General features: G+C 39.6%; 1 protein-coding gene across 1 annotated transcript in view; it reads left to right on the top strand.

Annotated features, from left to right (window-relative positions):
* LOC121901160 (LIM domain containing preferred translocation partner in lipoma) overlaps positions 1-27,955 on the top strand; it is a 136,625-nt gene that overhangs the window by 85,818 nt on the left and 22,852 nt on the right. Inside the window, exon 7 of the mRNA XM_042417867.1 lies at positions 16,898-16,994. Coding sequence (XP_042273801.1) covers positions 16,898-16,994 — 97 coding nt within the window. The remainder of the gene's footprint in view (positions 1-16,897; positions 16,995-27,955) is intronic.

Consider the following 27,955-nt stretch of genomic DNA (forward strand, 5'->3'; position numbering starts at 1 on the left):
ACAATACAGTAAATGTGGTTGAGGCAACAATCAGTCCAACCATCCATCCATCTATCTATCTATCCATCTGTCCATCCGTCCTACCTTTTCATCATTTTCTGCCACTTTTTATGGTCTGGATTGGTGGCAGTAGGCTAAGCAGAACAGCTCAGACATCCCTTTCCCTAGCCATGTCTCCCAGCTCCTTCTTGAGAATCCCGAGGCGTTCCCAGGCCAGCTGGGATATATAATCCCTCCAGTGTGTTCTAGGTTTGCCCTGGGGCTTCCTCTCAGTTAGATATCCCTGGAATACCTCCATAGGGAGTAGTCTGGAAGGCATTCCCATTGGATGCTTCAACCACATCAACTGGCTCTTGTCAAAAAATGAAAGTGTAGCAGTCCGTCTTCAAACCTCTGTGGGATATTTGAGCTCCTCTGCCTATCTCAAAGGGGGCGCCTAGACACTCTGTGACGAAAACTAATTTTTGGCCACTTTTATCTGAAATCCTGTCCTTTCATTCAACATCCAAATTCTATGACTATAGCCGAGGGTTTGAACTTGTTGAATCAAAAGGTAAATCAAGACTTGGTTTCAGCCTTAGCTCCTCCCTTATTAAAAATCTTTGGTACAACATCTGCATGAATGAAATCACCTCATCATTCCGCCAGGCTTACTCCAACATCTCGGACGAGGTGCTGACCTTCATCTGTTGCCCCTAGGTGTTCACAGCATAGCTGCAAACACATCACCTTTCTTTGAAATACAGAAAATCACAGACACACCTTTACTTGTTGAAAGTTTGCGTATAATGCAAACTGTTTTCAGTTGCTATAACTTCAAATGTTGCTGTTTAACTGAGTTATAGTAATGTTACTGTGTCGAAAGTGAGCTAATTTTAGCTGTGTCTTTTAGCTCAACCCAGCAGCAGCGACAACCCACTGAAAGTGGTGGTGGGGTTTTCATCTGGTAGCATCTTTCCAGTCATCTTATATACTATTTAATGAATCTGTTTATGTGTGGGTGGGTGGGGAAGTGTGCAAGTGCGTGTACAAGACTGTGTGTGTCAGTGCAGTGTGTGTATATGCATTTGTGCAACATCAGATGGCAATGCAATGGGGAGCTGCTTGCCATCTTTCATTGAAATGCTCAGAATAAACAGTTGTTTTAACCTTTATGAATTTTTGAAAGATCTTCTCTGTTGGGGGTTTACACCATCTGATTTCATTTGTCTCATAAAAGGCAGCTTGTGTTAAACAGTATAAGTCTACCCACTATGGTATGTACAGTAAACCAAAGTTTATAGCTTCATTGTATTATTTAGTTTTCATTTAATTGTGTACAGGTGGGATGTAGATGAAAGATGAAAACAGGATTTCTCATTAAATTAAAATAGTTAGGCTGGGTTGTCTTCTTATTTTCTATCTGTTGTTAACCAGCCTGATAAATGGTAATTATATTGACATTTTAACAGTTTGCTGATTTAATAGTTAATTGTAGGGCTGCAACTAATTATTATTTTCATTATCGATTAATCTGCAGATTATTTTCTTGATACACATTAGTAAAATAAACATTAGTAAAATGTTAAAAATGGCTGTCACTATTTTCGAGGTGAGGTCACCAAATTGATTGCATGTCTGACCAACACTGTAAAACCTAAAGATACGCAGTTTATCATTACATAACACAGAAAATCAGCAAACCCTCACAATCCCTCACAATTTTGAAGCTGTAGATAGAGAATGTTTGGCACACGTATGCTTGAATAATGAGTCTAATGATTAATTGATTATCACAGTAGTTGCACATTATTTTTCTGTTTATCGACTAATAAATAAATCAACCAATTGTTTCAGCTCTAGTTAATTCTTTAACTGTGTCATAGATGTACCATTCTGTCTAACACTAACACAGTATAACGATGTTAAAAAGCACTACATTTAATCTTAGCAAAAGCTGTTTAAGACTGTTATAGGCCAGGCCTCTAGCCTTCAAAAGCTCTGCAAGATGTTGAATCCAGCAACAGACCTTTTTATAGTACTGTACATGTCTGAGAAGAATTACAAAATACTGTCATCCCTTAGAACAGAGAAGCCTATGCCATAGAGACAGCTATTCTAATCTCAATTCATCCAGCCGCAGACAATCTCTGGAAAGTGCAAGGCCCATGAGTTTTCTTTAATTCAAGGATTTTATGCTGGTTCAAAATACAAACTGGGCCTCCCAGCCTCTGGGAATAGCTCATCAAGGACTGCACTTTACTAAATACAAATTAGCTTCAACATTGTAGCAAGTATCTTAAAAATAAGTCTAATTATATTTGTTCAAAACAAAAGTCTACATTTTGCTTGAAAAGCTTGCTTTGGTCCCAGTATGATGCATTATTAAAAAACAAAAGGTGGCGTTTAATAGATTTGTGAGCATCTCTTTGATTTCAGATAAAAGCAAATCACTAATTTTACAGATATAGCGTGTACACTATATATATATATTTGTCTTTCTTTCCCAAGGATATACAGTAGCAGGATAATGGGCTGTGTGCCCTCCCTCTTGCTTTATTTCGGGGGAGGTTTCCCAATATGCTTTGAAACATATTGGGAAACTTAATGCTCCATATGCACATCTATTTGATGTGCTGTAAATAGCTCTGTGGTGTCAGACATCATGTTTGACCTGACCCTCCCTTAAAACTTTTGTATCCAAACCTCCGCTCTGATCTGTTTTTTGTTTATTTGTGGATAGTATAGCACTAATGCTAAAAAAGACCAGAGACACTATAAAAGCCAGATTATAATGAAAGCAAAATCTGTCAAATTTGCCTTTTATCATCATCACTGTGCTTGACCCAGTGTCATGACTTGTTCATAACCTTTTACAAATGGTGAAAAATCTACTTAAAGAAGAGGGTTATGCCTCTTTTAATCTGTTGTGTAAATAAACCAAAACATAGTCAATAATGGAACTATTTACACATTTGTCATAATTATCAAAAATCTCTAGTCACTTGGAGTTGATGGTGATTTTATGTAATACCCGAGACTTTCTCAGTAGGGGGTCTGTGACTTTGATTGAGGACTTTATTACAGAGATCATTTCATATAATTGAGGGTATTCATAGAAGGTCAGTGTCATTAGAAGTCCAAGATGAACTCCATGGATGAAATTCTATGATCTAGACTTGTTCTGATTAGCTCGTCTGCTCTGCCCCCCCCCAAACCCAACCCATATCACCCTTGCCACCCAGCACCCAATCCCCAAACGTGTCCTTACTCACGTAAAGAGAAGGTACAAGAAGAGCTCTCCACATCAACAGGCTTCAAGGATGCTTAATTACCCAAATCCACCAGTGTTTGATCTCTATTGTAAATTAACAGATTTCATGGCTGCCGGTTAACATACCAATTTCCACGAGTCTCCTCGTCTTTCCGAAATTGGAGGAAAGCTAAGCTGGATGATGACTTGTGTTATGGCTGAGCTTGAGTGACGTTTGACAGGGGAGGATTATTTTGAACTGCTCAATCCCTGCAGCCAGTTAAAGCCCCCTAGAAGGTCAATGATGGTTTCAACTGTCAAACATGTTTAAATATCTGACATTTCTCTGCCTTCCAGTCCTGGTCATTTTGCCTTTTGACCTACACAAGAACATTTGCATATGGTGCTATCAGATTGAGTCCAAAGCACCCTTTTATGATTGTGATCTGGCATGAACCCTCATTAATCTTCAAAAATTGTGTTTGCAAAACTAGAACTAAAATCTCACCTCACAAAGAATGCAGCAACACCTGTGAAAATTCTTTAAATCTTAAGGAATTTCCTGTTTCAGTAAACCTTACTTGAGTGATAATGTTTGACGGTGCATTCATTCATTAATTTTGTATTTAAGTGGCATTTCATGTTTTTTATGTGATCTATTTTAATTAACAAGTGCAACTGGCATGCATCATAAACAACAATTAATTCTTGCTAATTGAAAAGGTATCATGATGGAAACTGCAATATGCTTCTGAATATTTTGTGCAGATCAACCAAAATCAACAAAAGCATGTTGTTTGTGGCTGAATTAAGAACTCTTCTGACCAAAATATCCATGAGAGGAACCATGAGAGGAATGACCTAATCTTGTTTAAATGTATCAAGTTAAGGTGCTACACCTGAGCAAAGGGAGTCAAAAATTGCACTGAGATTACTGACTTCCTCTTTGACATTATTATAAAAGGCACACGGACTAGATCAGAGACGGTTAATAATGCTAGTGTTGGGGCCAGAAGGGGTAATTATAAGGATCTCCATTGTGGAGTCACTCAGCTGCAGGAAATCTTTGGACACGCAGTTCTTAATATCAGCAAGGAAAGTCATAATACAGAAAGAGTCAGTAGTACAAGGCTTTATTGGGACATACAGTTGCATAGCATCCGCATAACAATGGAAGTTAATATTATGTCTGTGGAAGATATGCCCCAGAGGTCGCATGCAGATGGAGAATAAAAGGAGACCCAGGATAGACCCCTGGGGCACTCCACAAAAAAAAAAAAGAAAAAGATTTTGCTTTGACAGTGGCTGATATTTTTGTGTCTAGTACCTGGAATTGTTCTTATTCTGCAGTGTCTTACAATGAAAGGAGCTGTGCTTTGTTGTGCACGAGAAATACATAATTTTTGCCTGGATAGACGATCAGCTGTGAACACTTGCTGTGTTTACATCATACGTGATGTCTCTCCTGAGGTGTTTGACCCTTGCTGCCCAAAACATATGAACTTTGTGCAGGCTTTAAAAAAGCAAGCTGACTGAGTGCTGGGTTACCAGCTCTGCTATAGATTACCTGAGAGGATTCTTCGCCTGGTGCAGGGTTACCCTGTGTAACTACAAAGTCATACCCCAGGGCTTCAACAAGATGAAGACATGTTATCTGCAGCCTTGTGATCTTTTCTCTGTGTGAAGATGCACCTTGAAACAAATTGTGGTTTGTTCCACGCCAAACAAACAAAATGGTTATTCCAAACAATGCAATGATAGAGAAATAATCCCATATTTTTTATTGTTTTGTAAATTGTTACATAGAAGTTCTGAAGTAGCCTTTTTGAAAAAACATAGGAGCTTCGTTCATATCAGTGATTGATATAATACACATTCACTATCTTTTTCTGACCCTTCTGTCTCATTTTCATGTCTTTCACAGCACCATCCAACCATTACATTAAAAGCTCATCCACATATTTTTCTGTTTGTCTGTGCAAACTGTACAAGTAAACAATCAACAGAATTTCCCCCGGGCTACACGAAAAGGGAATAAATGTTCCTTTGGAATTTCTTTAAAGCTGCTTTCTATTTTTACCAAACCATAAAGAGTTAACTCCACACTAGAAAAACAGCCTTAAATTCTCACCGTATACAGAACATCAACGCATTTGTTTATTTGCTATTCAAATGCCACTATGTTTAAAGGCCAAAATCATGAGTTCTATTTCTGTGTAGCAATTTCTGCCAAATTAATGTACAGTGGAGCTTTCAGAAAAATGACACCAGTAAAATGAGCTTTTGTGTGTGTGTGTCAGTGTGTGTATGCGTGTTATTGCATGCTGCATTGATTTTGGTGAAAGGTACAAGTAATGAAGCTAGAAATATGTTTAGAAGGTATTCCATGTAGTTTCTCAGACAGTGATATTGTCTTTACAGCACAATTAAAAACAGAGTGACTCATGATTGTGAAAAAGCACACCCACTCATATCTAAGTATTAATACTCCAATTATACCTGTGAGCTGCTCAGCCCTTTCAGTAGTTACTTTGTTTCTTCTCATACTGTTCAAGAAACCAGTGTTATACATAAAATCTGAAATAACAGTTGCTTTGCAATTTATGATTCATTTCCTCTTAATTCTTCACATTCAGTGTAGCTCACCAAATCATTGTGTGTATCCTTGAGACCTGATGAACTTGCTCTTCTGTAGTTGTTCAACTTCTTGTAAAGCATTTGCATTTGCAATTTTGAAACCTGCGTTGTGTCCAATCATGTTAACTGACTAGCACTCTTCTTCTTCCCTGCACTTGGTGCATCACTGCCACCTCGAGATCAGAGAATAGCAATCATGCAGTCGTGGTTTTGTGCATGTGTCCATGAGAACAAACAAAATGGGACCCACAAAAAACATTGCTCCGTAGCGCTACTGGTGGTCAAAAACTTTACATGGCATCCTGAAATTCTGAGAACACTGTTGCTAGGGGACTGACAATAAAATGGACATTTCCCATTTTAGTTGGTAGAAAACCAAAGTCCTTAATACACAAATGGAAGGGTAACCTCCACTGGTTTCAACACTTTCAAAGAACATTAGCATAGGTTATTAGTGGTGAAGCCTTAAAAAAATCTACTTTTCAAGTAGTGAATTCCACAGAAGTGGTTCATTCAAGTTGACCCCTCTCTTAAAAACAGTAAACAGGACCCCGCATTCTACAAACATAAAAGAATCATAAATATGTCTCTTACTGAAAGCTGCAACAGGGATCGGGTAGGGATGTGCATGACAATTTGTTGGTGATGTTTTGAAGCTATGATCTGAACGTTGGGTTTCTCAGATTCAGACTCCAATTTAAGTGAGCCTGGTCAGGTTAGGCTAACCCATTGTTGTTGCTCTGCTCTGCTTGCATTCACCTTCTGCTCAACATCTGCTCTGCCACTTGCTCAACCACACACTTGTTATGCACACACATTACGCACTGCCCTGTTCCTTAAAGCAGCTACACTACTCTTGTAACAGTACCTTTCACATAAATGTGAATGAAGAGAGGGAGAATGACTCAAAACAATTCCACGGTAACTAGAGTGTTATCATGCTCACACAGCGTGCAAGTGAAAATCATTAGTAGCCCATTGATATTAATGATCGTGGGAAATTTTAGCAAGCAACGGCGCTCATAATTTTACAGCAGTGGTGTGCAGCTGCAGAATGAATATAGGGAAACACTGCTGTAACAGAATCTGTAAGGTGTAAGGCATTAGAGACAGGAGCATAAAAGGCCAAAGGGCTGTTTATAAATCAGTGTGTACACTGTTACATTATACCTTTACACAGAGGATTACAGGTAATAGAGTAAGGCCTAATGCATTGCAATTACTGAAATGAAAATAAAAAACAAATCATGTAGGTAGTTATACATTGAGATGAAAAAATAAAATTACCATCACTAATCTTCATTTAAATAGTAGTCCATGCAGACACCCTGTCACTACAGAAAAAGCCACACGAGGCAGTTAAATCCTCTCACCCTCCCTGCTCATGTCAACTTGGAATATTAAATGTACTGACACATATCAGTTGTTTAGTGACTTAATATATACCTTGTAATTACGCAGCACACATTCTTGTGTGGTGTTTGAACTGTAGTATCATCAAAAGTCATTTACACCACTAATGCAGGTCGGACTGTGTGACAGGGATCAGTCGGATTCTTCTAGCATTGCACATGCACAAGCTACTGTATATAATTACTGCTGTGCCTACAACCATGTTGTTGGATGACATGGTGTTTGGTGGTGGTCCTCACATGATCTAGTTGCTGAATGCTTCTTAGACCAAAGGTCATTTTACAAGACCTGATCCTTGAGGTCAGTGATGGGAAAGTGGATCTGCTTATGTTTCACTTTCTTATGCCAACGCTTCCAGGCTTAAAACAGGTTCCCTGAGCTGTAACAAATCTCAAATGCAAATATAGCTGCAAGCAACAACAAAAAGGAATTAAGCCCATTAAGGGTAACAGGTGCATTAGAAGTGAATGATGGTCAAAGCTATGATCTTTTGTAATTGACCTTTGCAAATATGGAAATAATTTGTTAAAAGTGATGTTTTTCTGGTTTATTTTTTGTTACTATGTTAATGGTCAGATGGTCAGAGTGTGTATGGGTCATCAGAGAATTCAAAAGTCACTAGATTATGGGAGATATGACCTTATTTGGAGGGAATTAATAGAAAGCTTTTTGTTGTAAAGCCATTTTGAGGACTGTTAAATTAATAAAAGGATTACTAACATTTTGATTTTTAGTTATTCATTATCACTGATGACAATCTGCGGACTACAGAATCTACCATATTTGATGTTAGTTATATGAAACCAACTGCAGGAAAATTAAAGGTACACTTTGGAGTTTTTGACCACTAGTAGTGCTATGTAGCAATGTTTGGATGAGCGGACCCCTGTTTTGTTTTGTTTGTATTTCATGACACATGTTCTTGCCAATTCTTTCAGGCTATTCCATTGATATTTGGTGGCAGTAATATGCAACATGTAGTAGTTAATGTTTAGGTGAGTAATAAGGAATGTAAACATAAATTTATTTGTTTACAAGAAAACTTCAAAAGGTACCTTTAAATATCATATAATAGCATTATTAACCACACCTGCTTTCCCCTGCAGACATATTTAAGGCATAAAAATACTCAATACTACTTAAAATAATTATTTATGTCCTATGTACCCCTTGATCTAATCCCTCTCCCTCCTTGAAATTAATATGTAGATATTTTAAGATGTCTCCTACTTCACTGAATAGTCCATTCTCAGCGTATGTGCACTGGAAGTTTCCGCATCACACTTGTGTAAGTTGCATGCTGGACAACAACTGGCTCCAAACTAATTGTGATGTCACAAATTATGCTTGTAGGTATATGCGTTAAACTTTAGAATGAGCACAGAGAAACTTTCCTCCTTCAGCACATGAATGTTAAAACAGTCTTCTAGTGTCAAACTCTGAACACACATAATTCTGTACAGTGAGGCTCAAACATCCAAGTGAAGTAACAATAAGCAAAACACATTTCTGAGAGGAGGGGAACTTTAAATTCCATGCATTTTACAATTTAGAATAGCATACTGGCTTGAATCATATGTGCTGAATTACTGTAGGCCTTTCTCACAGGGATCTCACAAACACAGGTGCAGTGAATAACATTAATTAGGCTCTGCCAGTATGAAGACCGTTGCATATGCTTGCTGGTATGGCTTACTGACACAACTAAATAAAACACAACAATTTAGTGTTATTAATAACACCTGTGCTTTCCCTGCTATGACAAGTCAAAATGTCTGCTGTGTATATAACATTTAGGTCTTTCTAATTTTCTAATGTTATTCCTTCATATTTATGTGTTTAGTTGATAGAAGAATAATAAGTCCTCTACATATACACCAAGTTTGTTCTTTATTCTTTATTTTTGTCTGAGTACTTTTTGGAGAGTGACCATCATAGTGCTAGTGTGTAGTTCCTCCACCTCTCTGGAGTGGCAGATGAGGCAGATATAAAGAGATATCAATAAAACATTTAAATCCCTCATGAACCCTAACTAATGCATTGGTCCATTTTCAGTTGTGTGGTGTCATTTACAGACTTTGCACTTCACATCACAATATTTAACCACACAGCTGGGCTGTTGGCAAACACATGCTAAAAATCCCGGGTTCCCACAGGTATTTTCCAGGGAAACAGCAGAAGAATTAGGTAAGAATACCAAGGAAATACAAAAGATCAACATTTCCAGTATTCAACACTATTTTATCATTTTCTATTTAATGTGAAATTGAGCAAAAAAAACAAAACTAAAGTGTTTCAACCTGTAGAGCTAAACTCCAAATTAACTATAGTACCTTACAAAGTGAAGTGATTTAAAATGAAATGAAGACTAGGTCAGCACTTTGATTAAGTATATGTTCATTTTTGTACATTAACTTGTTCGTCTCACTGAGAAATAAAAGGTTGATTGGCCAGTTCATTCGGTCAGTGGTAACCCTCAGTAGATCAGAAGTGTTTGTCACATAACTGCTCATAAATAATAGGCCCTGCCACCCTCCTCTCCTCTGGTCCCTCTGAGATGAACAGCATGGCTGGTAAATAACTGCCTGAATCGATACCTGTCATTGCAGTTCAGTGAGTCCCAGTAATCTAAAATGTCTGAGCAGTTTGTTTATTTTCTTGTTTTCAACCTCTCCTTACTGGCCTGAAATGAAGACATGCAGATGTATGCTGCAGTACTGAGATTATTCTGCTGCTTTAGTCTGGTTAGTTCATGGTACTGTGGCATACTGGGTGACAGTTCGATGGTTCGTCTAGTGAATGCTCCACATTCACGACAACAAATTCATTTAGATAGTACCTGTATTATAGTAATATAGTTAACATATTTGAATCAATTGATTTTAAAATACCTCTTTGTTTGGTAGTGTAAAAAGCACAAGAGTTATGTGAGGAATTAATTAAAGAAGCTTACTTTGGTTAATGAAAAAAAAACACTGAGTGACATCATTTGTTTGTGCTAATGTATTGATCCAAGCATTTTGCCCACTAAGTACAATTAACATGGAGGTGTAGGATTGTCTTGGTTCAGTCAGAAACCAGGCAGCCATCTGCAGAAACAGTGGCCCCTGCTGGCTCTTTGTCGACATTGTCTCCTGTCAGTTTCAACACCTCTCTGCACAAATTCAAGTTTTCTCAGTTTTTGGAGTGAGTGAAACTGGATTCCTCTCAGCCCTCTTAACATCCTACACTGTCCACAAAAGAACTCTTATCCGCCCTTGGCTCCGAGTCCATGAAACGTGTGCACTTTCTAAACATTTTTTCTCATCAAGGAAGCATCCCTCACTGGATGAGGCTTTGTGAGTAGTTAGGTCCAGCATTTTAGTGGTAGTTTGGTCAAGAGGTATCCTTCAGGGTATCATTCACATAAACCATGTAGTTGTTTAGATGGGAAGGAGAATGATATATCATGGTTTGCTTTGCAGGCAAAATTACACAGGAGATTAACAATCTTGTGTATTACAAAAGGGAAGTGCAGGTTGCCAATACATTGATTTGAAGACATAACCTGTATGTATCTCCATTATGTCCACCACACGTGTTTAAATATAGATCAGTGCTACCACATGAGGAAACAGCAGGGAAACTCTTTGAGCTTTCGCCCAAACCAGGGAAACCTGCATCCTGTGTAATATGGTGTTTGCTGCAGTCATAGGACTGTAATGGTATACAAAGAGATGCCAAATAAGTTTTATCTCCATCCCAACAATTTGTGCAGTCATTTGTTGTTGTTGTTGTTGTTTTCTGATTGCTTGTGGCACCCCTCTCTACACTCAGATTTTCAAATATCTGTTTGCAGGGGGATGTGTCAGTTCCGAACAGATGACCTAGTTTTTACACACACACAATCTTACAAACATTGAAAGGCCCCTCTACATACATTACATGTCTGCGAACACTCTGAAATCCATCCCTTTATATGAATTCAGTTTACACCAAAGATTTGAATGGCTGTGGAAAATGTCAATTACGGAATTGGTTAATTTTTAATTATTGTCGGCTGCTCTGTACACAGCTGCTCTACAGTTGACTGTTATTTTTTTCTCAGCATTTAATTGGAGCTGAAACAGCATGACCTATTTTGTTTGGAGAGAATGTATACTTTATCTGCACCTCCTCAGAAGGTGGCCTTGAGCTTAATTTGCAGCGCTGTGATGGTTCTTCTCAAAGTGCAATGCATTACAGATTACTCATAACCTGTTTAACATCGCAAGCAGCAAATTCATCAAATGGATTACATAAAGCCACCAACATGTGATTCCTTTTAGGTATTAAACAAATTCCTCAATTAAACATGCAGCTGGCAGGAAAAAATGACAAAGCAACTTTCCCACAAATATTATTTTTGTCCAGACAAATCACTTTTGTTTAGAGTGGAATACCTGCTGCATACTTGTGCTGCTGAGAGTGGCATCTTGACATCACCTGTATAATCAAAACAGCTTTCTTTGAATTATCATGGACGAAACTCTAAAGTCTGTCTGGTCTGTCGTATGAATGAATCCCAGTAATAATGTGCTCTCAAAGGTTTCTATTGAAGAGCACCGCCGTGTCACTGTGACACAAACAATCTTTGGCTTTCAAAGCCACTTGAGAAAATGAATCTCTGCAGTATGGAATCAAATAAAGCCATCCACTATAAATTGATGGCTCTTAATACACACATTTTAAAAAAGCATCTTAAAGTGTTTAACCCATATGTTTGATTCTAGACACACGACATAGTCCCCCCCCCCCCCCCCCCCCCCCCCCCCTCCTCAAAACACCCACCAACACACACACACACACACACGCAAGCACACACTAACTCACTGAAAGGATAGTGTGACTGATCCAGCAATCCTTTCATTGTTTTGGGGAAACAGAGTCGCCTAAGCTGCTGTAATCACTCATTTAGTGTTGCAACAACAAATGTTTTTTTTTTAGATATTCCAATCCAATAAAAAATTTCAATCCCTCATGAACCCTAACAAATGCAATGGTCCATTTGCTGTTGTTGTTGTTGTCATTATTACTGTTATTTTAATAAGCCATTTCCCTTTCAAAGGCTCTGTGTCCATTTCAGATAATACCATTGTGAGTTAGGGAGACAAAAAGCCAGGATGTCAGATTGTGAGCTGACTAAAGCTGCTCTTTTAAAAGCCTGTGGTAAAGCTGCAGCTCCATTGACACTAAAGAGCATTTGTATTGTAAAGTCCATCATCATTTAATCTGTGGATAAATATGTCTGTGAGTGATTATGTCTTTCTCCGGTTTGTGCTGATCATGCGGGAAGTGTTAAGCTTTTGCAAAAGAGAAGACAATTGCTTTTGGTTTAAGGTGCGATATTGCATTTAGTGGAAGTAAAACAAGAAGCAATACACTGCTGATAGATGGCTCCAGGTTTAGAGACACAGATTAGTGTTGTTGTAGCAGTTGTCTTTCATTGGGCTCTACAGCGCTTGTACTTTTCCCCTTCTGGTTATCACTTTCAGCTCAGTGGTTTGTACTGTTTGAGCTGTGCGGTTGCTCTCAATCTCATTGTCTTTGCACATTGCTTTTGAACTGTGGAGAAAAAAAAAAAAGTACTGGCCTAAATATGAGAATACAGCTCATGATTCCTCAAAAGTTGATTTAAAGTCGAACTGAAACTCTTCTCACTTTTGTGTCAGGAAATATAAATTATAATGATGCTGTGGCTATTGTGCATATTTGTCTGTATTTTAAAAGAGGATAAAGCGTATTTTGTTGAAACAGTGTCTAAGCTTTAATCCACTGGGTGGGCTTTTCCAATGGCAGTGATGACATATGAGAGCAGTTGTCTCAAACATCAATAAACCACTACCAACTTCCACGGTGTGCAATCGCCTTCATATCCCAGTACATCCTACGAACGTTGATACGTAACCTGCTTTCCCCACATAATGTTGTTATGTACAATTTTAGCGATTTAATCTATCTTTCCCTTTTATAAGATTCAACATTTGGGAGGACCCATGATGCTGTTAAATCTGTGTTCCGTTTGGAAACAGGAAGATGGAAAGTGCAGCTAACTAGTTTACCTAACTATCTAATAGTCCACTTTGCATTAGCGCTCGTTCCAACTAGATATTACTTTCCATCCATGTTATTTGAACACCTACGTTGTGTTCGTCCCACATTATGCAAAAGCGGGGTTCTAGCAAGTGTTAGCTGTCTCTGTTTCATGGTTCTAGATGTTTTGACAGTCTAAACTCACAGCAAGGGATAGTCCTGTAGCCTCAGCGTCCATATGTTACCGCATGATTTAAATTACGACACTGAGTAACGTAGGGAGTGTTGAATTCACAGACGGGATTAAGAAATGCTAACAACATCGGCCCCCAGCTGGTTAACTGTCTGTGTGGCTGTTGGTATTGAAGTGATATAATAAACTATTTTTATCGCCCGCCCACAGTGAGGCAAACTAATTAAATTCAAATCAACACTGTCAGTCAGAACCAAATGTAGGGGCCACTACGACTCCTGAAAAATAAATGACATTTAAATTTCTACTTTTTAGTATATTTAGTTGACTAAATAGATAGACAAACACCAAGCATATAGATACTCACTTCTTAGTTAAATAATGTTTTATTTAATGAACTATTTGCACGTTTCTCAAGTTAATGTATGACTTAAGTAATTTTACATCATTATTGTGTCAAGCAGAGTTGACCCATGTGTTGCAATGGCATCATTTTATCCCACAGATCAGTGAGTTCCCCTCGTTGTGCACAGTAGTAGGTGATGATATGTAAATGGTTCGTGCTTCCTGTTCACTAGCGCTCCTTTGTTCCACCTCCACTAACAAAGGTGTAGATCTGATGCCCTGAGAACAGCTGTCTTTCCCGTTCACTCTCTATCACTGCAGTGGAAGCAGGAAAGACAGAGCCTGAGGTTAGGTTCTTAGCAGGACACAGTGCTGTCAGGGTATCAGGTGAGAGCACGTGCCGAACCCCCTACGCCCACCCCACCCCCCTCCACTCCTCACTTAATCAGTTCTGACACAATGCCAATTCCACGGTGGGTGGCGAGCGTAGCTTTACTCATAGATGTGGCAGTCGGGCAGTGATCGGCTCCCAGACTCTGCTTCGTCTGCTCACCTTTCACTGTCACGCTGTATCAGGTAGCACGCAACAATGGTCACTTACAGATGTTATTGTTGTTTTTGATTTTAAGCGGGCTGGCATTTAACAACGCTCAGAAAATGGCTTGGCATGCGGATGGCTATTTGATGGTCCATCAGGATGTCTTTCAGGGTTATTACAACTGATAGGCTTTTTGCCATTAAAAAGCAGATGGCAGATGACCTGAAACTATAAGCCTCGACATACTGGGAAAACAGTGGAAAATAGGTACAGCTGTTAACCCAGTCACCACTGAATTTAAGCACTAACTTCAATGAAACTGCGGCTGAGTGTCCTGAGGGCGTAGGCAAACAATTTACTGAATTGAGCCAGACATAACTGAAAAATCATGTCTGCAGCACGTATAGCTGCTGTATGGTTTCTATTGTTGCCTCTGACAAGCTGAACAGGAACTGCAAAGCAATCATAAAGCATGCAGGGAAGCAATTTCTTTCTCTTATTCAAGTGAAAAATTATTCCGTGCTGTCACAAAAGACTCCCTAACAAGGTGCTTTAAACTCTCTGGCAGTGCATTGCTGCGGGGTGTCAAAGAGTGGATAAGGTATAAATGAAGCTTAAACTCAAAAGTCTGTTTCTGGTAATAGCAGCATTTCGTTCCCTCTCCAATGTGCTTTTGATGTGGAGCTAAGATTAACAGTGTTAAATCGTCCTCTTCACTGTCTCAAACTAACAACACCGGCATAATGAGCAGAGTGTTGACAACGAGAGCATTTCTTTGAGGATATTGTACAGACTTATTATCTATTCTTTTGTGCAGGTTGTTGTATTAGAATTCAACCGCCTCCACGTACTGTATACTTCCATTGACCATTGTGTATTATTTTAAAAAGTCGTTTAATTTGAGGTGACAATAGAGGAGTATCCAACCTCTGAGGAATGTTCCTTTCATCTCTTTCTAATCCTGTGATCATGCTGTTATGGTTGAGTGGCTGTGGAGGCGCAAGGTGCCAAGGAATCCAAGAGCACAGGCCCAGCCGCTCTCTAGAGACTGCTCCGGCATGGCAGAAAGATTTGTATGTCGAATGTGTCGATCCCTCAGAGTTAATGAGGCCTACTGTTTGGGCTTCCATTATCAGCCCGCTGCATCCTGAGCCGGGTCGCGCCGAGCTAAAGTCATGCATCATAAAGTTCTAGACGCCCGTTGATACATTGTGGACAGTAAGCAGAGCTCAGCATTTCTCACCGTCCTGAGAAATAAACTCACTAGACCAGTGTATGTTCTCCTCAACTGTACCTTTACAATACCACCTTTGATGTATTGTTAAAATTACACTTCATATATATTCTTCAAACCCTGACTGACACATACAATGAGTCAAATTAATGAAAAATTAAGGGCATACAAATTTAGCCATCAATAATACCAGAAGAGTTGTTTGACACAATCTGTAATTACTCTTTCATTCTGAATACCAAAACATTTCTTCACTCAATCCGCTATTGACGAATCTGATTCCTTTATGTGACACAGTAAACCACGGGTAAATTAGTACAAAACCAGCTCCCAAATGTCACAATTTGGAGACACCTCAAAGGTCAGCTCAGATCTCTGCTCGTGTTACAATATTGAAAATCAAATCTACTGTAAAGATCCCGCCAGCCCCCAGATCTAGGGAAGGTCAGCCTAGTGTCACCGATTCTGAAAAAGCTTGGCCATGCAGTACGAAAAGAGTCAAGTTCAGGCCTCCAGGGTGTCTGCAAAGGACACACACACCTGTGATGGGAATGCTCCCTGAGCCGGGCGGGGGGGGTGGAGGGAGCTATATTCTCCGGTTCTGTGGATGATTGGCAGAAAATGTCAGGCATAACACGTCAGCTCCATACAGACACACAGCAGGCAGATGTCAGAGACTGCATGATAAGAGGGAGGGCAGGCTCACAAGGAAAGGAAGGAAGTGGCATCTTCAGAGAGTTATGTCATCCTTCTAAAATCTCTCACAGATTAGGCCTCGACACAGCTAGAAGAACCTCTCTTCTAATGTTTGCCTCCTCTTTTCCTTCTGTTATCATTATTTTCCAAATACAAGGATTAGTCAGGGTCACAGTTTTTTCCACATATTTGTATTGCACAGAAGGATATGCACAGCCTTCTGGGTTGCACACCACTGGGGCCTGAGCCAGGGTCAGATATCTCAGAGGGGAAAGGCAGACTGAACACCACGCACTGCATGTTAATTACAGTCAGTGTGTTTTGTTTGACCTTAAGACAGTGCTTCCTCCTGATTTATTTAAGTCAGGTTTTTGTGAATCTTTAAGTCGAAGCTGGACATATGTTGGTAAGCAATATGTTCTTTAGTTTGCTGTTTTAATTTAATCACACGTGATGTTCATAAGTGAGGTGGAAATGAATGCAAAGAAATGCTGTACTGCTTTTGATTGCTTCGGTCGGCTTTGTGAATCACAACCTTGGTCTTTTTCTTATTTTCAGGGCAGTGCTCCCATGGCCCACCCTGAAGACGAGCTGGAGCGCCTGACCAAAAAGATGTTGTTTGACATGGACAACCCTCCATCTGAGGAATATTTTGGTAAGATAGCTCATCTTGCTCTCACTTGATTAGCAATTAACCTTTTTACATTCTACCAAAAGCACTGATGTATATAATACATACAAAAATGAATGATGGCTGAATTCCATTCAGCTGCTTCGGGTTCAGGGTCATGAGACTGTGTTATTGACATGTTTACTTGGACACTTGAATAGAACTGAGCCATTCATGTTATTAGCAACACCAGTGGTTTTCCTACAATAACTGTTGCATGAAATAGTTAAACCTTTAACTACGACAAGGACATCTTACTGTATGTTTATTTGAATAATATCAACAGAAAAGCTGAAGCACGTAATGGTACATAAGTTACCCTTATCCTATTTGCTGATGTTATAATTTCAAGATAATGTATGAAGGTAATGAGCAAGGCAGCTAATTTTACACACGGCGCATTAGCGTTAGCTAGTATTAGCATGCTAGCATGGATTCTGTTTGCTGCTAGGTACGAGGGGCTTGGTATATGAAGGCTACAAAATGTGGGTAGTATCTAATTACATTACCCTTCTTAAATTTGACTTTTCCTTCATACTCAAGTACACTTTTGGAATAAAAAAAGAACACTACATTTCTTTTGGCTATGCTCTTATTGCTACTAAGAACAGTTTCTTACTAGTAGTAAAACACATACAGTCATCAAGAATTTTCTCTAGTTAGTGAGTAAAAATGTTAATTACAGTGAAATAAAGGTTTTAATTCCCCTGTAAGCCTATAAGTATATGCTGTATCTTTACAACATTATAGCACTACTATTCACCACCACTTGTTTAGCTAACTACTCACAGATCTTCAGCAGCAAACTCATGCTAGATATCGCACTAAATTAATAGAGATAGCGTCATTTTTTTTGTATCAGCAGAGCATATTGTGGAGATATCAATATCTTCCCTTCCTACTTAAGTCAAAAAATCAGTAAAGCAAACTCAAATGACTGAAAGATGATTAATCCCACATACAGGACAAAAACAAAATATATACATTATATACTGGACCCATTACAGTATAGACTTGTTTTTTTGAAGGTGAATACATGCATGATGCACTGATGTCACATATACTGCTAGCATCAGCTGACTCACGTTCATGAAGTCTTTATAATCTGACAAGCTCTCACCAGCTCGTAATGCCCTGCTGCTACTATTACTGTCTGTCTTAATTGATTTCTCCTGCATGTGCATGTTGTGTATCACATATCATAGTTGTATGTGTTTGCTCTATATTTCACTGGGGGGTGTTAAATGTGCTCCCTGGATTGTTTGATGATGCTTGGCTTCATTGAGGAGCAGCGTGTAGTCCATCAAAACAAAATATAACAATTTATGCTATAAATAGCCCTATATCCACTGATGTAAGTGCCTCTGACACATCAACAGTCACTTAACAATATAACATTCATAGGTGAGAGTAGGAAAGTGGCTAAAATTAGCCCATGACTCACTGTTTGATTCATATGTAACACTAATAGGTTTGCAGACACACGCACAAGTATCTTTTCTGATTCATTGCAAAAGCAATTCTGTCAACATTACCTCAGGCAGGCTGATCTCATTAGGAGCACTCCTTTTGTCACTTTTCAGTGTGACATTTCGTGATGCTAAAAGAAAAAGCAAACATGGGTCTCAGTTACTGTTGAGATTTCTGTCCAAAATAAAAGTAAACTTCTGGCAGGGTTTATGGTGATAATCGCTGGATAAAAATCAATGTGGGATAGTGGGTTAATAGAATAAAACTGGCATATGGTTTCCTAGATTAGCCCACCCAGTGACCCACAAAGTTAGTTTTGTATCACAAGAACAATGTTTTTGGAAAATGGCTTGAGGCTGTCGAGTACAGTGCAGGTGTGCATGATACCTGCAAGGCTAACAGAGTATTCTTGGTCCTTGTTATCCATTGATTTTTATAGTGTAGACACAGGAGCATGTCTACCAGTCTGGGAAGCAGTCTTCAAGGTAGAGTCTTGAAACTATATCAGTGTGATCAAAGGATAAGGCATGGCTCGTGCTCAGGGTAATGAAAATGAGATGTAAAGGCTATGGACAGATGAAACATCCTGATTTTGAAAAAAACTCTGTATCTTGTGTGATTGTCCAACATTTTTTTTTTTTTAACAATATTTCTCCCATTTTCCTCTGAAACATTGGATATTTAATTTTATTCTCATTTGGAAAAAATAAAAATATAACTGCCAGGATTAAACAAAATACCAATTTTAATACTATTTCACAAAATAGGACTCAAAAGACAAGGATTCTGTGCATTTATATTTCATTTCTATCTTTCCGCCCTCTATACCCTTTGCTGCCAGCAAGTGCCATCCCTGTGCTGCTCTCTCTTCTCTAGCCTTTAATCCCCTTTGCCCTGGAATTAGTTCCCATGCCCATTAGATACCTCACTCAATACATTCAATGGGACTCTCGAACAGGCTTTATATCAGCACATAATCACACAGCACACCATGATAGCATGTGTAGGTGTATTATAGCTACAGGGACATGTATTTAACTGGTATTAAGGGATATTCAGCTTCACGTTGGTACGCACTGATGTAAAGACCTTAATTGGTTCACATTAGACGTAGGTCAAATGGATCTACTGGCTTAAGCAAAGTGTAGTCATTTTACAGAGGAGTGGCCCTCAAAGCCTTGTTGGCCTAATTTTTGGGTGAATGTGTATGCGATGCAGACCTGGCATGAACTCTGTGTACTGCTATACCATGCATGCAGTTGTGTTCTACTTTCCAACTATAAGGCTGACTGGCTGAAGGCTGGTAAAACAGGGACATGTCATGTGAGTTTAGAAATGGGTCAAGTGGGTCATATGTGAGCTGAGGTAGCCAGAACAAGTTAGAGAAAGCGCATGCGTCCTCAGCTGACAGCGGCTGGCTGGCTGTTACGGGAGTGACTGAGAGAAAGAAAAAGGATGAGGGCAGGAGTCTATGGCTGAGGTGACTGCAGGGACTCATTAGGAGAGAGTTCAAGCGCAGGCACATGCTTCTCTGCAAATCCACCGAGCCCCTTTTTCTCCCCTGCTGAATAATGTACATATAGTCACCACAGTAATGTTAAAATTTACTTTAGTTCGACATGTTCCTCACTGTATATCCCGGGCTGTGGGAGAAGCAGTCCCAGAGCGTGAGACTTTTGTAATTACAAAGAATCTGATGGCACACGAGCCTCTTCTTTTTTGGCGCGATACAGGGGGAAGAGGGCTAGCAGTTGTTGAAACCCTAAGGCTAGTAATTAACAAGATTAATCAAAGTAGGACTGCGATCTCCAGCGCGCTACTGGACTGAATCATTGTCTTCCTATAGCAAAGTTTTATTGGTGTCACTAATGTCTTTGATGAGCTTCTAATCTGAAACAGCTATAGTGAGTTTTCATTGGTCCAGAGGGGGTTAATTGAATTGAATTAACGTTACACTCTGGCTCTGTGATGTCAGAGGAAACTTTCTATAAGACTCAATGGAGCTCCGTCCGTAGCTTCTAAATTGCACAACCTTATTATGCTCTTTTACAACAACCGCAGTCCACCAATTACACTGGCCAAGTCTTTGAGGACTTTTCTGTGGCAAAATAGGCATATAAAAAAGCACCCGCTCTCAAATGCAAACGCTCCTCAAACTGTAAAAACCTGAAAGTGATGCACTATAAAAGAACGGCTTTTCTTGTGAGAAACCCAGTTTGCAAGCCAGAAATTCTCCCTATGATTGAAGCTTCTTTGAAAAGCAACTGATTAGTCCTGATTTAGAGTTCCAGATTAGATTTGAGTAATCTGAAAGAGCCTTTTCTCCAAATGTCATCATCCGTCATATTTAATCCACTTAGGTTGTGCGTAGGTGTACTGTGTTTGTGGAAATCTAATAAGACACAGCTACTCAGCTTGCAGTACAGATGCCTTGGCATTTGTGCATCAGAAGAACTTACAATATTTTGTCATCACTACATTTCTGTCAACCAAAACCAGGACATAAAGCTGAATAATTGAAAGGATGGGATGCTCTGCATTATTTACAATTAGTGATGATGATACTTATGCAGTGTAGTTCATTCTGCCTTGAAGAATCTTTTCCCTGTTTTTTCTTTAATACCAAAATGACAAGTTGAGAATGCCTTCATGTCATCCCCGACTTTCAGATTTTCACCGTATAGAATTAACAAAGATGTGAAATTTTAATATCCAATCAATATTTATACAGTGATTTTCCAGAGAGACTTTTGAGCAGAGGCATAAATGTTTTTGTAATGTTGTTATCAGACGGTAGAGAGATAGTCATTGGAAATTAGCCGAGTGATTCATATGGGCATACTGTACTCCGCACAGGACTCCGAGCTGTCGGGAAAGCCTTTCCTCTTGGTTTGAGCCAGCCTTTGTTTCGTGATAAGAGCTAGAAAAGAAAAGGCAGGCTTTGCCACTTTTCCTCATAATGTCAGCTGGAAGAGCCCTCATAATTTATAAGACACCTCACATGAAATGTTCATGAGGAATCTTGGAAGAGATACTGTACAAATGGCAGTGTAGCTCCAGTAACAGTACAGGCCAGAGGAGTCAGAACAGATCAGCTAAGGTAATTGGGTCAGAAAAAGTTTAGGTTCACACAGTGCGCTCTTGTGGAGTGTGTCTGTGTTTCTTTATAACACATTGAAACATCACAACTTAATGTATTAATAGGCTTCCAGTTTAGACAGCTTTGTGCATTGTCTAAGATACTCTGGTGGAATTCATTTGCATATTACTGAGGTCGCCCTCAGCAACCTCTTAGGAGTTTGCTTTTAGATGTGCCTCTACATGTCATAACAAGTGGGGTGTGTGTGTGTGTGTGTGTGTGTCAGGGTAAAACCTTTCTGCTGCCTTGAAAGACGCACCTTCCCCAATCCCTCTTCCCCACCATGCTCCACCTCCACCGTCTCCAAACGCCTTTGGCCAACCATCTCTACTGATACACATAACTGCTTCCATTTAGTCTATGAGGGTTTACATTTAATTGTGGCATGTATACAGAGAAAAAAAAAACTCAACACAACTCAAGTAAAAAAGCTTTTGTAAACATGCAGGTGCAATATAATATCTTTAAATTTATAGATGCTTTCGTACATAAAAAGCAGCCCTGGATTTCAGACTGCCTTCACACACACTGGGGATTCACAGGAAACACGCAATTAATCCAGATTTACTGTTTTTTAATTTTATACCACTGATATAAATTACTGCAAATTCTAACCCAACATCTCCTACCGCTGCTGCTACTCCACAGTCAAAGCTTTCAACTGGCAAAACAAACAAAAACACATAAAACACATGAAACACATTAAAAAAAACACTTTTTTTTTTGTCAGCAAATCATTTTTCATTTGGGAAGGGAGTGATGGAACAAGAAGGAGAAGCTGCTGATGCCACGGCAACCACGTGTGTCAGCAAATCAACCAGGACAAAAACCTTAAGGAGGACAGCTTTAACACTGATGAATTAATTAAGTATAAAATAAATATTTATTTAACAATTTAAGTAGTTTAATAGTAAATACTACTACTAATAATATTAATAAAGCATTTTACAAAATGAAAAAAAAAAAATATATAATAAATCGTGTATTTAATTCCACTTTTGATGCAAATATTAAAAAAGCAGTAGAATAAGTGGGATTCAGTTTTGTCCTTCACCTACAGTACAGTGAGACTTGTGTTTCCACTTTTTCCCACAGTAATCTCCTCATAGTCCCTTTAGTTTGGAGAGGATTTCCTCCAATCACAGTGTTGCCTCTTTGTTTTGCTGTGCTGTACTGCGTGTGTATATGTATGTGGCAGCAAACATTATGAGACAGAAGAGCATAATGCTGCTGGAAGGAGGTCACCGACCACCCAGGGGCAGGGGGGCATCATATGAGGCAGTCTGGTGACATGGCAACTCGTCTTAAGCCCATGCATCACTATACCACCTACAGTGGATTATAGTGTATGACTGCGAAAAGACTAGATTATTCAACACAATACCCACGGATGATCCATCATAGCTGCCTTTTATAAGAAAAATACAGTATGTATGTCAGTATGAGGGTGCAGATTTTACTCCCAAGATGTTTTTTTACTCATACAAACAGTGTTAAATGCTTTGATTATTAATCTACAAATATGTCAGGTTGAACAAATTCTACGAAAACCTCTACCTGTTGTGTTTGCGTAGCTTCATAGATAGGTCTCTAATTCTGTTCTTTTATGAATGGGGATCACAGCAGCTTTTCTGCCGTGTCATCATCTCTCTGTGTTTTCAATACTTAAATATATTTGATACCATTTTGAGCAGGGAGGGCAGTTTCACATAACATGAAGTAGTTTTCCAGCATAGTTTATGGGTTCTCTATCCCGTTCCTTTCTCTCATTATCTTGTCCCGGCTCTGCCGCTGACCGCGCAGTGCTGCTTTCTAGTTTCTCAGCTGATGCAGTGTGCCGGCGTGGGGGCTTCTCTTCCCGGCGACAGAAGCCCGCTTTTTGGCAGCGGTTCACGTGAGGTGACCAACACCCCCCCCCCCCCCTTCCCCACTCCCCTCCCATTCCCTTCCTCCCCCAACAGGCTCGGCGCTTGCTATCCTGCCTCGTTGAGACAGCTCCACTGAGGCTTGCAAGATCAGCTGCCGTGCGAGCCCAGCTGAGGCTTCCGGGCACTCATGTTGCTAGATTTCATTTGTGAGTGAGCGTTTGACCTCGGGAATGAGTAGACATCCGCATGCTCATGCACGCAAACGTAGACATACTTACAAGTACACAGGTGCGCACGGATAAACAGCATATAAACACAAATACGTCTCTAAACACGAGTTCCCCGCATATTCTGCTGCACACACACACTCACCTGTTCCCTGCCTTTACCGTCCCTTTCACCCCGTTTCCGCCAGTCCCGCTCGCTCCCTGGCACCCCTCCATGTCGCTCCTGCCAACCTGCTTCTAAAACATGTAACCCACACTCAGTCCCCCTCGCTCTGCTGCTGCAGGCCCTGACAGGCCGAGCAGTAATGCTCAGTGGCACAGGCTCGCCTATCCTCCATCCTTCTCCATCGCCGCAGCAGTTCTGCAGATTGCTATTTGCTGACATTGGGAATGAGATTAAAGGCAGGGGTTAGGAAAGAGGCATTCAGAGATTGAAATGCAGTGATGACAGCTATTTCTCTTGTCATCCCAAGGCAACTGAAGGCCACAGCATTGTCAGGCGCACAGAGGGCAATGTGAAGCAACAAAGTAGATTAACCTAGAGGGGAAAGAGATGAAACAGCGCACAAATCGTGGCCTCTGGCATTTCAGTAGCTAGCAGTCACACTCCTAATGTGTTCGACAGACTTATTTTTTGCTGTTAACCACTCAGTGACCTATTGTTTATGCCTTTAATTAAGTGTGAAGAAATTATCACAACTTTGTACCTTTATTTGGCCAACCTTTCAAAACTTGTCACAGTAAATTAATGCTGTGTTGGGTTTTAATAAGGAGGTGGAAAAATTGAGCCCACTTATAAATGTGAAGTAGAGCAAGACAATTTGTCACAGCCACATTTCTAGTTTTGTTTTAATTCATTCCTTTTACTCACGTTGTGTTGTTAATATTGAAACACAACATATGCAGTAGTTAAATGTGTTTTGTGTTTTTACTACCATATCTATCGTGTATTTTAATCCAAGCCCAAAACTTTAGTTGAAGTCCCAAAATGGATTTTGTGGTTCTTTTATTAGTTTTGGATACGAGCTACAGTTGCTGGCTTTGCCTTTGGGGTTTGCAAGGGTTGCACCAGCAGAATTGTATTCTTTAGTAACATAGTGTGAAAAGTTTGGTCTCCCACAAAAAAGTTCCTTGCGATCCTTCTTTACATGCACGATCTTTGATTTCTGACGATGTAAGATCAAATTGAGCTGCAAGTGTGCTCCCTCTCTGCCTTTCATGCTGCTTCAATATCACGGCGTGAAAAAACAAAGAAGGCAAAGACTGAGGGAAATCTGAAGCGTTCTGCCACTCAACATCCCCCATTCCCAAACAACAGCGTCTCACTGCCACTACAAATACATTAGAAATCAATTATTTATGGAACAGAGTCAGGGCCTCTTTAATCTTTTCCTTTTATCCAATTAAATTGTCTAACCATTCTAAGCCTCTATAGCTCACAGGGAATGTGCTTCTTTTAAAAAAAAAAAAAGAAAAGAAGAAAAGATTTTCTCTTCAGTCCTTCTTTTGACTTTCGATGTAACAGAGAAGAGACACTTCTGAGGGTTGAAGAATGAAAGGAAAGAAAGTGAGTAAAGTGTAAATGAACTCCCCCTCCCTCCCCGTCACCATTGCATTGGTTATACAGGAACTATTTGAAGTTTTGATATTAAGACTCTGGTTCCATTCCCTGCGCAAAGGGACGCTGGGGAGCGGTGAGGCCTTTCATGATTCCTTTATGCCCAGCTGAAATAGTTCGAAAGTATTTGGGATCATCTCCACAGGGGTAAATACGATGTTGCTTCAATTGCTGTCCTGTATTATTCAAGAAGTCAATTGAAGTAGTGTCTCAAAATTGAAAATGCTTACTTCCGACGCAGACGTGTGAAATTATTGATGTGAAGCATTGTAAAACACTCTGCATTTCTCTCTGTTATCATACAGTAAGAGTGTTAGAAAAAAAGTTACAGGCTCTCTGAAGAAGGGCTAGCTTTACATTTTTATACTTTGCGGAATCATTTTGATATCCATACCATAACATTCAATGGTTCCACTTTCTCCAATATAAGAATGTGTGACTTTTCTGTGTTTTATATGGTTGTAAGTTGAATATCTTTAGGGTTTGGACTGCTGATTGGACAAAAAAGTAATATAAAGACATCGCCTTGGGCCCATTGAAATTATAATGGCCATTTCTTACTTATATTTCTTATATTTTATAGACTAAACAATTCATCAATAAATTCAAAAAGTGGACAGATGAATTGGTTGATCAACAGAAAGTAAACTGAATAGTTTGGGTCTCTTGTCTTTTCTTCTGGCTGCTGCTCAGACAAAACCAGTAATATGATGATGTCACCCTGGGCTCTGGGAAATGTGATGGGTATTTTCCTCTCTTTTCTTCTTGATAATATGGTTTATATTACCATTTCAGACCTGCCAACCTGCACGCATTTTGCGTAGCAGGCACGCATTTTGACATCAAAGTACACTGGTATGAGTTGTTAGTTTAAGGTCAGTAAAAGAGGCCAGTTGTCTTTTTTTTTTTTTTTTTTAACACATAAGTAGTAGATAAATAAAGCCGAGCCAGTGGAGACATTAATCTGGCGTGATTGTTTCTTCTCTTACCGATAAGCTCTCTACCAATAAAAAAAAGACAAATGACGGTTTACCTTGTACAGTAGCTTTTAATATCAGTCATGCCACACTGTGTGGAACTAGGAGTTGCTGCAGGAGGCCTCCTAAATCAGTAAAGCCCATGTATTTCTGTTTCACCTGTCATTCTCTCAGATATGTCTGCTTGCTCGTGAGATTATTTTGACTGGAAAGTCCAAATTTTTCCGAACGTAATGAGCTTCAGCACTCACAGGTTTGATTTACATTTGACTGACAAAACAGGTGTGTTTTCAACTGCTTAACTGCTGACACAGGTGTTTCATTATATTAACTTTACCAGTATGGAGTGTAGGCTGTACAACAGCCAGCAGTATATTTAGGGAAGGCTTAGCCTTCTACCCGCCACGCCTGGTTACACGTACACACAAGAAGCAACCTGGCCAGCTTTTCACTGAGGACACTTTGAAGTGAGGAGAGGAAGAAAGGAAAAGTCACCATGAGATACTGAAGGGAGAGAGCTGAGCTGTGTGTGTGTGTGTGTGTGTGTGTGTGTGTGTGTGTGTGTGTGTTGGCACTGTGTAGTCTATAACTACTCTAGGAAAATTTCAAGGAATGGAAACACCCCCCATTGCAAATTAAGTCCACAATATGTAATATATGTAATTATGTACAATAATTCATTGTGCAAACAGCAGTGACTCACATCTGACGCATCTAGGTCACTGAAGTGGTACTCTAAAAATTCATCCAGGGTTGGCAGGTCTGCCATTTCATAATCCATTACTTTGTTTTTTAGCATGAATCCTAAAATGTGGCCAAAGTTGTGTCACTTGTCACTCACATATTACATTAATGAATTACTGTAATTTACTGTAAATCTTCTGTGTCCCCATTGGAGCTCTTCATCTCCTCCAAAAAAAGGCTTATTGTGATGCGAGAGAACAATGGGAGCTGGGATCAAACAAGTTTTTTTTTTTTTATATTACCTTTCAAACAATAGAGACGGCTGACATGAAACACAACATACTGTACAATGATGTGTCAGTTTAACAATGTAGCCTCAGTGCTTTAAGACTCGTATTATTAATCAGGCCTATATTTGATATTAAGGTAATATTTAGAAACAGAAAAAACATACAGTAGTTTAAAGGTCTACCGCAAACAGCCACAGATCTGCAGCTTTTTGTTCAGACGATCATGTGAAATCATGTGTGGGCTGCGGATGTGTGCACACAGCATGCCGTGATGCATGGTGTATGCATACAGTATATGATACATGTGTCTGTGTTTGTATTCGTCTACATGTGTGGCATGTCTGGTGCAGAGATTTTTTTTTCATCGTGTATGTGCATGTGTGTGTGTGTGTGTGTGTGTGTTGTGGTAATACTGTGTACACTGTATGCACAGTCGCTCACAAATAGCTCCTGAGGGCCCTCACGATCACAGACTGCCAAAAGGAAAAGGATTTCCGAGAGGTTTCCTTCTCGCTATTTAAAGTGGGAGCCCTGTGGGACATGTTTGGCATTCTTATCCACTCACTGAAGATGGCCTGTGATCTGAAGCCACTAACAGGCTCGGCATGCTCCGTCTCTGTCTCTCGCTCACTCTCTCTCCCTTTCTCTTTCCCTCTGGCTCTCTGAAGTGATT

The sequence above is a fragment of the Thunnus maccoyii genome, chromosome 7, assembly GCF_910596095.1.
Source record: "Thunnus maccoyii chromosome 7, fThuMac1.1, whole genome shotgun sequence".
NCBI classification, from domain to species: domain Eukaryota; kingdom Metazoa; phylum Chordata; class Actinopteri; order Scombriformes; family Scombridae; genus Thunnus; species Thunnus maccoyii.